The sequence below is a fragment of the Babylonia areolata genome, chromosome 11, assembly GCF_041734735.1.
Source record: "Babylonia areolata isolate BAREFJ2019XMU chromosome 11, ASM4173473v1, whole genome shotgun sequence".
In the NCBI taxonomy this organism is placed as follows: domain Eukaryota; kingdom Metazoa; phylum Mollusca; class Gastropoda; order Neogastropoda; family Buccinidae; genus Babylonia; species Babylonia areolata.
The window spans coordinates 38,715,930-38,730,929 of NC_134886.1; the positions used below are offsets into that span (position 1 = coordinate 38,715,930).

A 15,000-nucleotide genomic window follows, 5' to 3' on the forward strand; every position below is an offset into this window, starting at 1 on the left:
ATGCTTCATAACAAGTAGCTCTTTTAAACCCAAACACCGTTTGATGTCTTTGCTTCTTTATCTGTATGCCTGCACTTGATTATGTGTTCTGTTTTCAGCAATTCCTAAAGGCACGACGACTCTCTACGTGAACGAGTGGGAGACCCACCACTGCAGGTCACACGTCAGTAGCGGAAAGCTCCTGGATTCTGAAACCATCGATTTAATTTATTACCTGCATGCAGTAAGGCAAGTCTTCATGGACCGTCTCTCCAAACTGGAAGTCTAAGCTGAGAACGGTTTGTGCGACAAAGAACAATAAACTCATAGACTTTATTTTAGGCCATTGGGTAAAACAAATAAAATAAAATACAGCAAAATAAAATAAATAAATAAATAAATTAATTAATTAATTAATGGTGTTATTTTCTAGAAGGAAGAAGCATGGGCTTTGAAATCAGTTTGTGAAGAAAAGAAACAGAAGGTTGAAACAGGGTACTTGTTGCTGGTTTTTTTTTATTTTTTATTTTTTTATTTTTTTTTTTATAGTTTTATTCTATTTTATGTTGTTGTTGTTTGTTGTTGTTGTTGTTGTTTTTTTATCCTGAGCACAAAGAAAGCAAACGACGCCACAGGTATTTTGCCACAAACAAAAGAGAACAAAAGAGAACAAAACAAAAGAGAACAACAAGACTGCTAGACGTGCGCGGGTCATGTCGTAAGATGTAATATGTGATGTAGCAACTGATGACCGAAGCAGGAGGAAAAAAAGAAAAAACATATTTGCAACGGAATCTACGTTCCTGATCACAGTGGAAAAAAAAAAAAAAAAAAAAAGCTTGGATCGTGACAGATTAACAGGAAATTGTTGGTTTATGTACATTTCCGCAGATAGAAAAAATCGGATTGGTTATAATGGACACCGCTTGAATTGTCATAGAGGCGTTTTGAACAGGTCTGTCAATACATACGTTAATTGAAATACTAGTGTTTGGATTCCTGGCTTGACTAAGTTTACATGAATGTCGTATTCTTTAGCATGCACTATAAACAAAATAGACAATTCGTGTAGGATAAAGTCAAACATAACTTTCATTTTGATACGCTGTACTGAATTCAGACTGAAGAAAAATATTAGCCGCCACTCCTGTTCACATACAACTTGAATTGTACGGGGGAAAAAAAAAAAGAAAAAAAGGGAAGACAAACGGACATACCGACAATCAGATTTTTAAAAAGAAAGAAAAAGTAAGCCAGACACTAAGTCGCCGGATTCTTATTTCCCAGTTTAAATGTCTTGCATTCCAGGGAGGATTTTTATTCAGCTTATTTCTTCTCCCCCAGGAAGTAAGGTAGCTGTAAAACTAGCATCATCTGAACAAAATCGATGTGAACAGTAAGAGGAAGCTCCACATACTGCCGTCTCCTGGTTATTGATTGAAAGCAATGGGACGTAATCCAAATCAAGACAAACCAAAGACACGGAGAAAGGAAAGACGGGGTAATCAACCACTAAATTGAACAGAGTAAAAAGAGATTGAAGTATAAAAGAGATCGAGGTCTACTATTCTGGAGCGTGGACGAAGTTGAGGAAGAACACAAATCAGACTTTGCAGCATAGAGACGATGCGAATCGCAGCATACATTCCCATTACCTTGATGTTTAACGAAGCAAAAAATACCGTAAGACACCTTTGAAAGTGTTTGAAAACGATATCTAGTTGCCGAAGCATTCGACATCCGACGTCATGTTTGTGTTATCGAATATAAACAGGCTACAAAACAATGGACTATGAAGTGCTATTCAAGAGCATCACATAGTTGAACTGTTCAATATTTTTATTACCAATCTTCTTTTTTATTGACTATTTTATTCCTTCATTCATATATCGTTCATTTCTTGTTTTTTCGCAACATAACTGACACGTTCTGTGCGTTTCTGATACTGTGCTATTTGTCTGTGGAAATGTTCACAAAGTCAGAGGTTGTTTTGTTTCGGAAGTTATGTGAAATCAAATGTCGGTGAGGCCCAATTTATGAATACGTTGTCTTACTACTCGCTACAATTGACTGGATATATCCTTCAAAATGATACGTGAATAATATTATGTTGTCTTGGTGCTAATTTCCATGATATATTATCTTTATTTTTGGTAACAACAGGGCCGATTTGTCAAATCTCTACGACCTTCTTGAAAAAAAAAAATTACAAGTGACACAATAGTTTTACTTTATATGTAATCAAAACGACAAAAACCTAAAAGACAGAGAAAAAAAAAATCCCTTGTGGCCGTCTATATGGGCCAGGTACTTCTGCATTGATTAGAAATTGATATATTTTTTTTCAGTCTGCCAGCAGTTATATTCCAAGTCACCGAGAGTTGGACAAGGCAAACTGGAGGGGAACGGTAAAACTGGGAGTAGTTTGATGAAGAGCGGATTACTTCAGACAAAGTAATCATGTCGAATGTGTTTCGCCCAAACAGGAAAACGGGACATAAAATCGCATGGGAGAAGAAATTTGCACATGTTTTGCTCATGGGATGTTCTGCAAAGTTGATGTGAACAGAGTTTCAGAGACTGTCACTAATTATCACTCACCACTTTGAAATCCCCGTGAAGATTTCTTCCGCGGCCGATGCAAGCGACCTATTACGTCACACGCTGCCACAAAACAGCAGCAGCAACAACAACATCAACGTCATACTGAAGCAGAGTAAGAGAAAGACAAATCGTCGTCATTAAAAAGCAAGTGGACCACTTCACCTAGGCTTCAATAGTTTGAAAGCCAACGCACAACGGAATGAAAAAAACCTGCAATACTGTTTCAATAATCAAGCAAAGGTAAAAATGAAACAGAAATTGTAAATAAAAAAAAAAAAGTAAATAAATAAATCCCACGCTGATTGACATCCCGTCACACTGTGAGAAACCCCGTGCATATAAAAAAAAAAGAAAAAAAAAAAAAAATAAAAAAGAGCAGAAGACAACCCCCAAACCCACGTTGTGCACTACGTCACCACCATGGCCACGATGACGTCAACAGCGGCCCCTCTGACGCCAGACAACACGACGTCAGCGGGTGGTGGTGGTGGTGGTGGAGGGGAGGAGCAGACGATGACGGACCAGAAGCTGGCAGTGATCTGCATCCTGTCCGTGCTCAGCGTCTTCGGCACTGTGGGCAACGGGCTCGTGCTCTACGTCTTCTCTAGCAAGGGGAACAAGGTCAGTTGATGAATCATCATCATCATCATCATCATCATCATCATCGTCATCATCATCATCATCATGATCATCCTCATCCTCATCATCCTCATCGCCATCATCATCATCATCATCATCACCATCATCTTCAACATCATCACCATCGCCATCATCATCACCATCATCACCATCACCATCATCATCACCATCGTCGACATCATCACCATCATCACCATCACCATCATCATTACCATCATCGTCGACATCATCATCACCATCACCATCATCACCATCATCATCACCATCATCAGTATCCGTCCTCCCCTCCCCATCATCTTCTTCTTCTTCTTTCTGTTCTCTTCCTTTCCATTTCTTCATCCTCCTTGCTGCTGTTTCTCTTCTTTTTTTGCACTGATCTTTCTCTTCACCTCTTCCTCCTGCTGCTCTTTCTCTTTTGCCTCCACTCTTCCTCCCAGTCTCCTCGTCCTGCTCCTCCTATCCTTCCTCTTCTCTTCCTCCACTTCTCCTGTTGCTTTTCCTCTTCCTCCATTTCTCTTTCTTGCTATCTCTTCCTTCTTGCTCTTCCTCCTCTCTTCCTCTTCTGTTTCTCGTCATCTGCATCTTCCTACACCCCCCTCCTCCTCTGATTATGTACAGTTTCGTGCGAAACAAAAACCACCACCACCACCACCACAACCACCCACAACAACAACAACAACAAAGCGTGTAAACTCTATGACTCAAAAAATGCAATAAATGTTAAGCATATCACACACACACACACACACACACACACACACACACACACACACACACACTACACCTCCCCCCCCCCCACACACACACATACACTACCCCCCACCCCCACAATCACTATACTACACCACCCCACCGCACGCCACACCATAGACTACAGAAAACGAACACAATTACAGGTTACTTTCGTACCGCCAAATAATTTCCTCAGGAAAGTAAGTCTGAGCCATCTGCCGAAAGCCCAACATCTCTGTCTGTCTGTCTGTCTCTCTGTCTGTCTGTCTGTCTGTCTCTGTCTGTGTGTGTGTGTGTGTCTCTCTCTCTCTCATTATATTATTTATATGTTATTTTGTATGTGTTTGTATTGACATGATGTGTATCGATGTTACATGCGTAAATATTCATTATATGATTTATCCGTACTTTATTGACTCACTTGTGTAAACAAAAGTGAGTCTATGTTTTAACCCGGTGTTCGGTCGTCTGTGTGTGTGTGTGTGTGTGTGTGTGTGTGTGCGCGCGCGCGCGCGCGTGTGTGTGTGTGTTTGTATGTCCGTGGTAAATTTTAACATTGACATTTTCTCTGCAAATACTTTGTCAGTTGACACCAAATTAGGCATAAAAATAGGAAAAAAAAGTTCAGTTCTTTCCAGTCATCTTGTTTAAAACAATATTGCACCTCTGGGATGGGGGGGGGGGGGAAGAAAAGAAAAGAAAAATGAAGCCTAATTATATGCAAACTGCATTTACTGTTATACTTATATTTTTTGTATTCTCTAAACTTGGCACTTTGATCTGATATTCTGACACAACAACAAGAGCAGTCATTATTATAATTTTTTGTTCAAACAGGAACTTCTTTTGCTACACAACAACAAGAGCAGTCATTATTATCATTTTTTGTTCAAACAGGAACTTCTTTTGCTAAGCATGGAAGTTTTATTTATTTTGCAAACGTTTTGGTGCAGGTAGTAAAAAAGGTAAATTACTCTGTAATTAATGCTAGGGGACTTAATTTGCTTTAAACTGATCTTTCCAATCTGAAACATTACATTTTGAAATTATACTCAGTACATAAAAAGCTTGTGTGTTTTACTCTCAGTGTACAGGGCTTTCACTATGTTCATTCGACCAAGTGGTCTTTTTCGGAAAATACTAAAATCAATATGACGAGTGGACTTTACAGATCTGTTGGCTGAGCCCTGAAGATCATCGGCAAAAAGCAATTGCGTACACATATTTATACACATTCAAAGCGCGTGCTCATATTCTTCGCGAACGCGAACGACGCCATTTTGTTTCAAGTTGTTGACCTGCCCATTCAATCTTATATTCAATGGACAATACACGATAACATGTGATGGAAAGTTGGAGAAGGAGACCGTTAAATATTTATTAAGAGAAAGATTTGTGAACGCCTCATCACTCACTGGATTACGCCCCAAACTGCCATAAAAATATCCACAGAATCAGTCGCAATTCACAGTTAAAAATTGTAAACCATGCGAGTTAATACCCTTGAACTAATCACGATGAAACGAAAAAATTCCCAGTCTTGAATTTTCTCAAAATGAAGTCCTTTTCAGTTCTTACGACGTTTAGAAGTACTTGTACATGGCTGTACAGGTTATTAGTTTAACAAAATACTAAATTTTCATATCAACTTTAAAACTATAAAACTAGAATGAACATAAAAGAGAAATTGAATCGACCGTGTCGTACTACATTCCCGGCGGGTGTAACTAAACTTGTACATCTATCTAGATCTAGTGAAAACGGCTAAATGTTGCAGTGTGATTGCGGCGATAGCCATTAAAAAGATTTTTTTTTTTTTCTATTGCCCTTTAAGATTTTTTGAATGCCCAAGATACACCAGAATAATATGATTTAAACAGCGTTCCCACTGCGAATACCGCAATTGATTTATCGCCCTTCAAAAAAAGTATGTTCAAATGTTAAATTTTAGAACGTCAGTTAAGGAGCCACGATAGTGTAATGGATAAGGCAATTTCTTCTCACCCGAACACGCGGGGTTCGAATCTGGTTAGGACTTTTTTTTTCTCTCTTAAACGCGAAGCTTTATAATAACAAATGCAGAACACATTTTAACGATTAGATTTTTTTAGGTGTATCACAAGTGAGTCCTGAAGGCTTGCCTCTCTTGTTTTCTGTGTACTGTCCAAACCTTGGGACGAACGACGGAAAAAAAAGGCAAATTACACCCTGTCACATGTACGTTTAAGCTAATGACAAAGTGCCAAAGTGTCTCAAATCTCTTATTAGTTTATGTTGTTTCAATTCTGTTTTTTTTTTTTTTTTTTTGTTAATATATTGCTGTTGTTTTGTTTTGTTGTTGTTGTTGTTGTTGCTTTCCCTTTCTGTTCCATTTCATCTATTTTGAACTATTTGTGTTATGATTTGTGTCTACTATGTCACCAGAGCTTTTCAGCTAATGACATTAACCCTTTCACCGCCAGTCAATTTAGAGTGCAAAATTCCCTTGTGCTATAAACACAAAAATTATGGTGTCTAAGAATAGCTTTGTATTCCCCATGTGATGTGTAGACAATATGGTCTATGCTACTACCGAACATAGCAGTAGGTTCATGGATAACTCACCCATGATCTGGTCACCCTTCAGTGACATGGGTCCTCTACCTAGCTGCTGCATAAATGCGCGTTTGGCAGTAAAAGGGTTAATCATTTCAGTGTTCAGTGTTCTCTCTCTCTCTCTCTCTCTCTCTCTCTCTCTCTCTCTCTCTCTCTCTCTCTCTCTCTCTCTCTCCCTCTCTCTCTCTCTCTCTCTCTCTCTGATTCGACTTAGAAGATGCCGTCTTGTGCCATTGATCACAGGGTGAGAACTGGTATTTTTACATGGACCTTGATCTGGCTGTTGTACAAAAAAGCAGCAAGCTTCACCAGACGTTTTAAGTATCGTGGCTGGTGTGTTTGTAGGCGAACCCTGACCTTTTCCCTTGCGTCTTTGGTACTGATATTGTTACTACTATGTGGTGACGTGGAGTCAAACCCGGGTCCAGTAGACTCCAATTTCCCTTCCTATCCTGGGCAGCAGATGATGGAGCGTTGTTTTCCGCAGCAACCTATGTCACGCGATGAGAAGCTAGACAGAATTCTGTTTATGAACATGAACTTTGAGCACCGCTTCCAGACTCTAGAGCAAAACCTGGCAACGAACTGCCAGCAGATCTTCCAGCAGTTACAGGCCATGGAGGGCTCCATCAGACGTAACGCAGACCAGCTGAACAACATGAGGATGAAGCAAGACGACCTGCAGACCAGAATGAAGATGCTGGAGGATACAGTCGAGCGACGTGAGCAGTTGGACAGGCGTTCAAATATTCTGTTTCATGGACTGAAAGAAGTCGACGAAGCTAGTACTTTGCATGACGTTGTTGTGCAGCTGCTCAACCATCACTTTCCACAGAAGAAGTGGTGTGGCAGAGACATTGAAAGTGTTCATCGGCTTGGGAAGCAAACTGTTCCATCGAACTATCGTCCAGTGTTTGTCAAGTTCGTTAGGCAGTCTGACGTTATGGTGGTCCTACGAGATAAGGATGGCAGAGAGTTGATGCGGAACAGCGAAGGTGTGCGTGTCGCCGCTGACCTGACGAAGCACCAAAGGGACACTATTGCAAATCACAGACGTGAAGGAAGACGTGCTTTCTACTTTAGTGGGAGGCTAGTTGTGCAGGACTCCCACACTGAAGCCCACCGTCTTCATTCATCCCGCGATCAACACAGAGGTCAGCACTACATCACTGGTGACAACAGTGATAGCGACAGGAGACCTCAGCGTGAAGCCCTGCGTTATGTGGATGGTGAGCAGCAGCAAGAACAGCACACTGCTCTTCACACACGTGGTGCCAGTGACCTGACCCAGTCAGTCCGCAGTGGGAGGCAGGTTGAAGCACAGAGGACGGGCGAAACAGCAACAGCAACTCCCGCAGTGCCAGTGTCAACTGAAGTGACTGAAGTAGCTGAAGCTATCAGTGACGGCAACCCGGAGAATATCCCCGATTCCCAGTCAGTCGCTGAATCTGATGACGTTGCAGCTGAAGGTGGGCCAAGCACTGACCGTGCCAGTGAGAGACACGATGATCCTCTGTGTCAAACGGACTGCTGGAGAAAGGGGAGTGACTCAGAGACGGGTGGCAGGCAGGATCCAGGCAACACTTTGAGGGCTCAGAGGCCGGCCGGGTTTGGACGAGGCTCACCACCCGCGACACCGACCCAGGATGTACCTAGCCCGGGTTCCAGCATGGGTAACCGTGGTCACGGAAGAGGACGTGGTCGCCGAAGTCCCAGTGACCTTGAGGCATCGCGAGTGGGGCAGGACTCGCCACGGATGACCCGGTCACAGTCCTTTGCCAAGCAGAGCAAAATAACGGACAAGTGGACCAGATCAAGCACTGCTGTCAGTGACAGTGTATGTGAGCCCACAGTGAACAGTACAATCAGTAATGTAGTTAGCTGAGAGTCAGGCCAAAGCCCCGAAACAGATAATTTTTGTGATGATGATTTGGGGGTGAGTAATATTAACGTAAGTGATTGTTCCCTAAAGTCTATTTCTTTATTATCCTTTTGTACCCTTAATGTAGAAGGTTTGTGGTCAATGTTAAATGAAATAGACATTGCATCTTGGATAGGCAAATATCATTTTGCTTTACTGGTTGAAACATTTACTGATTCAGTCCCCAAAACTCTATTCCCCACCCATGATATTTTTGTTTGCCCCGGCGTGAAAGTCTCAGACAGTATGCATGGTCGTCTGTGTGGTGGCATAGTAGTTCTGGTCAGAAAAGATTTGAGTAAATACGTAGAGCAAGTGCCTTTAGAGTTAGACAACATTATTGCCCTAAAAATTTCAAGCACATTGTTTTGTCTGGACAAGGACTGTGTATTTATTGGTGCGTACTTGCCACCTGAGAAGTCAAAATATTACGAAGATACTGATATCTATAATGGTGTAACGATGCTTGAAGACTGCATGCTGGATATTAATAGTCGTTATGGTGAGGTACCCATTATTGTGTGTGGCGACCTTAATTCAAGAACCGCTTCCAGGAATCCATGTATATCCAGTGATCCCATTGATGGCATATATGACATGGACAATACGAATGAATGTGTTGATGACGACGCTGGTTACAATGCGAGATCATCAAAGGATGACGTAATTAATCCATTTGGAAGATACCTGCTGAATGTATGTGATGAATTCCGCTTATCCATTGTCAATGGCCTTAAACAATTCAATTTTTCGAGTGATTTTACATATGTGTCCCCGAATGGTTGTAGTGTGATCGATGTTTTCGTCATTTCTCATTGTTTGCTGAGTAAGTGTAGGCAGTTCAAGATTTTACCTATGGTTGAATCCAAGCACGCAGCTGTCGAGTTGTCACTTTCATGTGCTCAGTTTCAGACTGATGCTGCTTCTGACAATCAGTCATCTTTTTCGTTTTCCAAATATAAATGGGACCCTGAGAAAAGTGATTCATATTGTGATGTCATGTGTTCAGACCATATCGCTGCTCTTATTGATGAAGCTTCACACTTGATTGAATGTGATATTGATCTTGCTCTTGAAAAATTTAATGAATGTTTTGAAGTTGCGGGCGAATGTATGTTGAAAACTGTTTCTGTCGGCGCTGAGAAGAGACGAGTTTGGTTTGACTTGGAATGCAGGCAAAGTAGAACGGTATTAAGACAACATTTGAGAAAGGTTAACAGATCCAACAGAGAAGAAGTCAGACTGAATTACATACAAAAAAGACGTGAATATAAGGAGTTACTAAGACGAAAGAAACGGAATTATAAAGTCAATTTTATTCATGATTTACAAAATAATTTAAATGACTCAAAGAAATTTTGGAACACCATTCGTTCAGTCAGACCGCGCTCGTCTTGCCAGACCAGTATTTCAAAAGAGCAGTGGTTTAACCATTTTAAAGCTGTGTTTAGTTCTGACTCCACTGATGTGAATGAATCCATTGCTGAACCCGCTGTGATGTATGTTAACGCACCATCTGATTTACTGAACTGTAGTATCTCCGAGTCTGAAATACGGATTGCGATCAGAGCTCTGAAAAGCAATAAAGCGGCAGGTCCTGATGGCATCATAGGCGAATTTTACAAAAACAGTGTGGACTGCATTATGCCTTTTCTGGTTAAATTCTTCAACCACATATTTGACAATGGTTTGTTTCCTCAAGAATGGTCTCTTGCAGTCATGCAGCCCCTACACAAAAAGGGCGACGCAAATAATCCAGATAATTTTCGAGGCATTTCACTTTTGAATATATGTAGCAAGATATACAGTTTTGTTCTGAACAAACGTATCAGTAATTGGATTGATGTGCATGGTCTGATTGGGGAAGAGCAGGCGGGTTTTAGAGCAGAACACAGTACAACTGACCACGTGTTCACATTGTATGCCATGGTACAAAAGCAGTTGCTTAGACACAGAAAATTATATGTCGCGTTTATTGATTTTAAAAAAAGCTTTTGATAGTTTCCAGGAATAAATTATGGGTAATTTTAAAAAAGAATGGTTTAAATGGTAAAATACTGCAGGCTCTGAAAAGTATGTATGAAATAGTTAAAGCAAAAGTGCGAGTTGGTGGTGATTACACAGACAGTTTTATGTGCCCTCGTGGCCTCAAACAAGGTGAAGTATGTTCTCCATTACTTTTTTCTTTATTTATTAACGAATTGACCTCAGATGTGCTTGCGGGTGGCATGCATGGCATCCAGCTTTCTCCTGATTTTGTCCAGCTCTTGATCTTACTTTTTGCTGATGATGTAGCTCTGCTATCCGATACCCCAATAGGTCTTCAAACTCAGCTGAATATATTGTATGACACAGCAAAGCGACTTGATTTAATTGTCAATTTAGAAAAATCTAATGTGGTGGTGTTTAGAAATGGTGGCTACCTTGGTGCGAACGAGAGATGGTTCTATGGAAATGAACTTTTGAAAATTGTAAATGTATATAAGTACTTAGGTATCTTTTTGTCAACCCGCCTTAGTTTTACAGCAACATTAGAAGATCTTGCAAGTCGTGCCAGAAAAGGAGTCGTTGCTATCATTAGAACACTTTGGGCGATTGGAGAACATTCCCCTGGTATCTTTTTTAAAATGTTTGACTGTCAGATACAACCTGTGTTGACATATGGAGCTGAAATATGGGGAGTTACAAAAAATCTTGAATTAATCGAAGGTGTACATCTTTTCGCTTTAAAAAAGTTTTTAGGCGTACATTCAAAAGCTCCTAGACATTTGGTTTATGGTGAAACTGGTAGATTTCCACTCTATGTGATGACTTATGTTAAATGTATTAAGTTTTGGTTACGTCTACTAAAATTAAGCAATGATCGATTCCCCAAGAAAGCATACAATATGTTACTACATCTGCAAACACAAAATTATATCACATGGGCTTGTAGTATTAGAAATGTTTTGTACATGTACGGCTTTGGTTATGTGTGGGAGGCACAAGGTGTTGGTAATGAATGTGTGTTTATTCGTTGTTTTAAGCAACGGTTAATTGATTGTGCAAAGCAAAGCTGGCATTCCTCACTGCTGTCACATGAATTCTATCGGGTGTATTCTGTTTACAACCAATCACTTACAACATCTCCGTACTTACTGGTCGTGAAAAACTTTTTTGTACGCCGTCTACTTTCACGATTTCGAATGGGTATGTCAGATTTGAATTGTCGCTTTTTACAGTATAATCCTGTTCCTGGTGATAAGAGAATGTGTAGTTTTTGTCACACAGCCCTTGAAACAGAATATCACTTTCTTTTGGTTTGTCCAGTTTATCAGACTCTAAGAGAAGAACATTTATCTGCCAAATATCACAGAAATCCAACCTTGTTCAAATTTGCCGCTTTGATGTCCTGTGTGTCGGAATCTTTAGTTGCGAAGTTATCGTTTTTTGTATGCAAGGCTTTTGGCGTGAGAGCGGAGCTTTTGTACTTGGACACGAGTGGATGAATATAGGTATGCATTTTGTTACCCTGTGGCGTATACGTCAACCCCCCATCCCCCTTCTTTTCCGATTCTTGCAATTTGTAATTAATTTTTTGTAAGTTTTGTTAGCTTGTCAGCATTTCACTTTACCCAGATCGCTGGATCTGTGTGTTTAGCGCGCGAGCGTGCATGTGGGTGTGTATATACGTGCGTGCATGTGTTTGAGGGAAGGGAGAGGAGAGAGAGAGAGAGAGAGAGAGAGAGAGAGAGAGAGAGAGAGAGAGAGAGAGAGAGAGCTTGCAAGTCACATGCGCATTGATATATTATTCACACTATTTGATTCATTATGTAATATTTTTGTTAGTGGCCCACTCCTTTGTGATGGGCCGGAGGCCTAACAAATAAACCATTGTCTTGTCTTGTCTTGTCTTGTCTCTCTCTCTCTCTCCCCGTGGTTCATCTTTCGCGCCGTTTCATAATGTGTCCATCTGCCCATATCCCTATTACCCGTCGCTTTATTTGCTACTTTGTATCTCTCTTCCATCTATGTTTTAAATCTTATCATTACTTCTCTGTGTTAATCTTACTTGAATCATTTATGTGTAGCATTCATGTTTGGGTTTTGTTGTTGTTTTTCCCTTGGTGTGTGTGTGCTAGTATGTGTGTGCGTGTGTGTGTGTGTGTTACTCTTGCTGCATTCGCTTATTCTTCAATTGTTGCATGTTTCTGGCGAAGTGACTAGCATTGCGGACGGACCAATGATCTAGGGCCTTAATCAAGAAAAACTTCATTTTGCCTCAAGGCAAGTTACCCTTGACATGGCAGGGACCCGCGAGTACAGTTTACCTTGAAGGTTAAGTTAACTTCGTATGCAGGACACGTGCGGTGCGATGGAGTCTCCCGTCGGTCCGACAGATGAATAGGCAGGCAGGCTTATCTGTCAGTGTGTGTCCTCATATGGGAGAAGAGGCCGATTCTGGATGCGCAGCACTTCCCACAGGTGTTGCAAGGGAAAACGTCTCCAGAAGTCGAGCCCTGCTCCCTTCGCTCTCGCTTCTCCTTAATGGCCGCATTCTCTTGTCTTCAAACGTCTTTATGCCACTAGAGCACAGCATCCTCCAGCGACAGCGGTCAAGGGCATCAGTTTCCCAGGAAGCAATGTCTATGTCACAGGCTTTGAGGTTTGTCTTCAAGGTGTCCTTGAAGCGCTTGCGGGGTCTTCCAAGTTCACGATGGCCTTCCTTCAGCTGGCCATACAAAAGCATCTTCGGGATCCTGCTGTCTGTCATGCGGACAACGTGTCCTGTCCAGCGTAGCTGGCACTGGATCAGCAGGCTTTCGATGCTGGGCAGACCGCTCCTCTCTAGGACCTGGAGGTTGGAGACCCTGTCTTGCCACTTTATGCCGAGGATCTTTCGTAGGCATCTCTGGTGAAACTGCTCAAGTTGTTGAATGTGACGGCGATACGTCGTCCATTTTTCACAGCAGTACAACAAGGTAGTCAGCACAACAGCTCTGTAGGTTTTCATCTTGGTGCTGAGCCTGATGCCTTTGTTGTTCCACAGCCGGTTGTTGAGTCTGCCAAAGGCGGAGCTGGCCTTGGCGATGCGCAGCGTCACTTCTGCATCAAGGGCTCCATTGCTGCATAGGGTGCCGCCCAGGTAGCAGAACTTGTCGACTGACTTGATCTCTGTGTCACTGATCTTGATTGCAGGTCGGGGGGAGGGGGGAGGGGGGGGGGGGGAGGCACTGGCGTTCTCCGAGCTAGCCGGTTGGTACATGGACTCGGTCTTGCTGAGGCTGATGGTGAGTCCAAAGCGCCTGCAGGAGGTTGAGAACCTGTCCATAATGAGCTGCATGTCCTCATGGGTGTGTGCAGCAAGCGCACAGTCATCAGCGAAGAGGAACTCTCTCATCAGTGCCTCAGACACCCTGGACCTGGCATGGAGTCGCCGCAAGTTGAAAAGTTTGCCATCTGTGCAAAACTGAATGTAGATGCCCTGGTCACAGTCTTGGAAGGCGTCAATCAGCATGGCAGAGAAGAGAATGGAGAACAGTGTGGGGGCCAAGACGCAGCCTGCTTCACTCCATTTACCACAGGGAACGGATCCGACATGTCAGTATTTTCCTGTACTCTCGCTTGCATGCCATCATGGAAAGACGCAATCAGCTGGATTAGGCTCTCTGGGCAGCCGAACTTTAGGAGGATCTTCCACAGACCATGGCGGTTTACCGTGTCAAAGGCCTTAGTCAGGTCTACAAAGACCATGTGGAGTTCCTTGTTCTGCTCACGGCACTTCTCTTGCATCTGGCGTACAGCAAACACCATGTCACTTGTTCAAGGATGCTTCTATTGTCCACATTTACAAACGGAAGGAGACAAAACATCCTGCGATAACCACCGTGGAATCTCTCTCCTCTGCATCGCCGGCAAGATCTTCGCCCACATCATACTGAGCAGACTGGTTGACCATGTCTCCAACACAGTCATTCCTGATAGTGCACTCAGGCACTATCGTCAAAAATAAAACTCCCGATGATTCTTTTCTGCGCATGCTCTTCCTTCTCACCGCATTGGATCCACCATATTTACCTCTGCTTCGTGGGCAGTCACCCTTGGCAGGTAGTTAGGGCAAATTTGCCCTTGGGTTTGGAGATCCGCGGTTTGACCCGAGTGTTCCTGAATACGGGATATTGCTCACCCTCGGGCAGTTTGCCTTGCCTCAGGTAGATTTGCCTACAGGTACACATTTACCCGCAGGCACGATGTAGTTCCAGCAATGGTGGGTATGCATCGATCCATTGCCGTCTCCTTTCCAGAGCTGTGTACTGTGGACGCAGATTGAAAGAATGGAACCGTACAGTCGGGGATCACGGATCTCCGATGCGTCTTAAGGAATGTTGCCCTAATTTCCTGGCCAGTCCTACAGGTGTAAGTATCCTTTGGGCCTGGGGGGTTGAATCCAGGAAGTAATCATCATGAAAGAAAGCTTAATCACATAGTCTCAACTGAATGCATCCCCACAGCAACATATCGTCAACATCCTCATTCTGATTTATCATCAA

General features: G+C 42.4%; 1 protein-coding gene and 1 long non-coding RNA gene across 2 annotated transcripts in view; both read left to right on the forward strand.

Annotated features, from left to right (window-relative positions):
* The window catches only part of LOC143287391 (uncharacterized), a 36,767-nt gene extending 33,852 nt beyond the window's left edge, over positions 1-2,915 (forward strand). Inside the window, exons 2-3 of the long non-coding RNA XR_013055948.1 lie at positions 99-278; positions 2,328-2,915. This is a non-coding gene — a long non-coding RNA (uncharacterized LOC143287391). The remainder of the gene's footprint in view (positions 1-98; positions 279-2,327) is intronic.
* A 97-nt stretch (positions 2,916-3,012) lies between these two features.
* Positions 3,013-15,000, forward strand: part of LOC143287241 (uncharacterized) — a 26,843-nt gene continuing 14,855 nt past the window's right edge. Inside the window, exon 1 of the mRNA XM_076595186.1 lies at positions 3,013-3,204. Within this exon, the coding sequence (XP_076451301.1) occupies positions 3,013-3,204 (192 nt within the window). The remainder of the gene's footprint in view (positions 3,205-15,000) is intronic.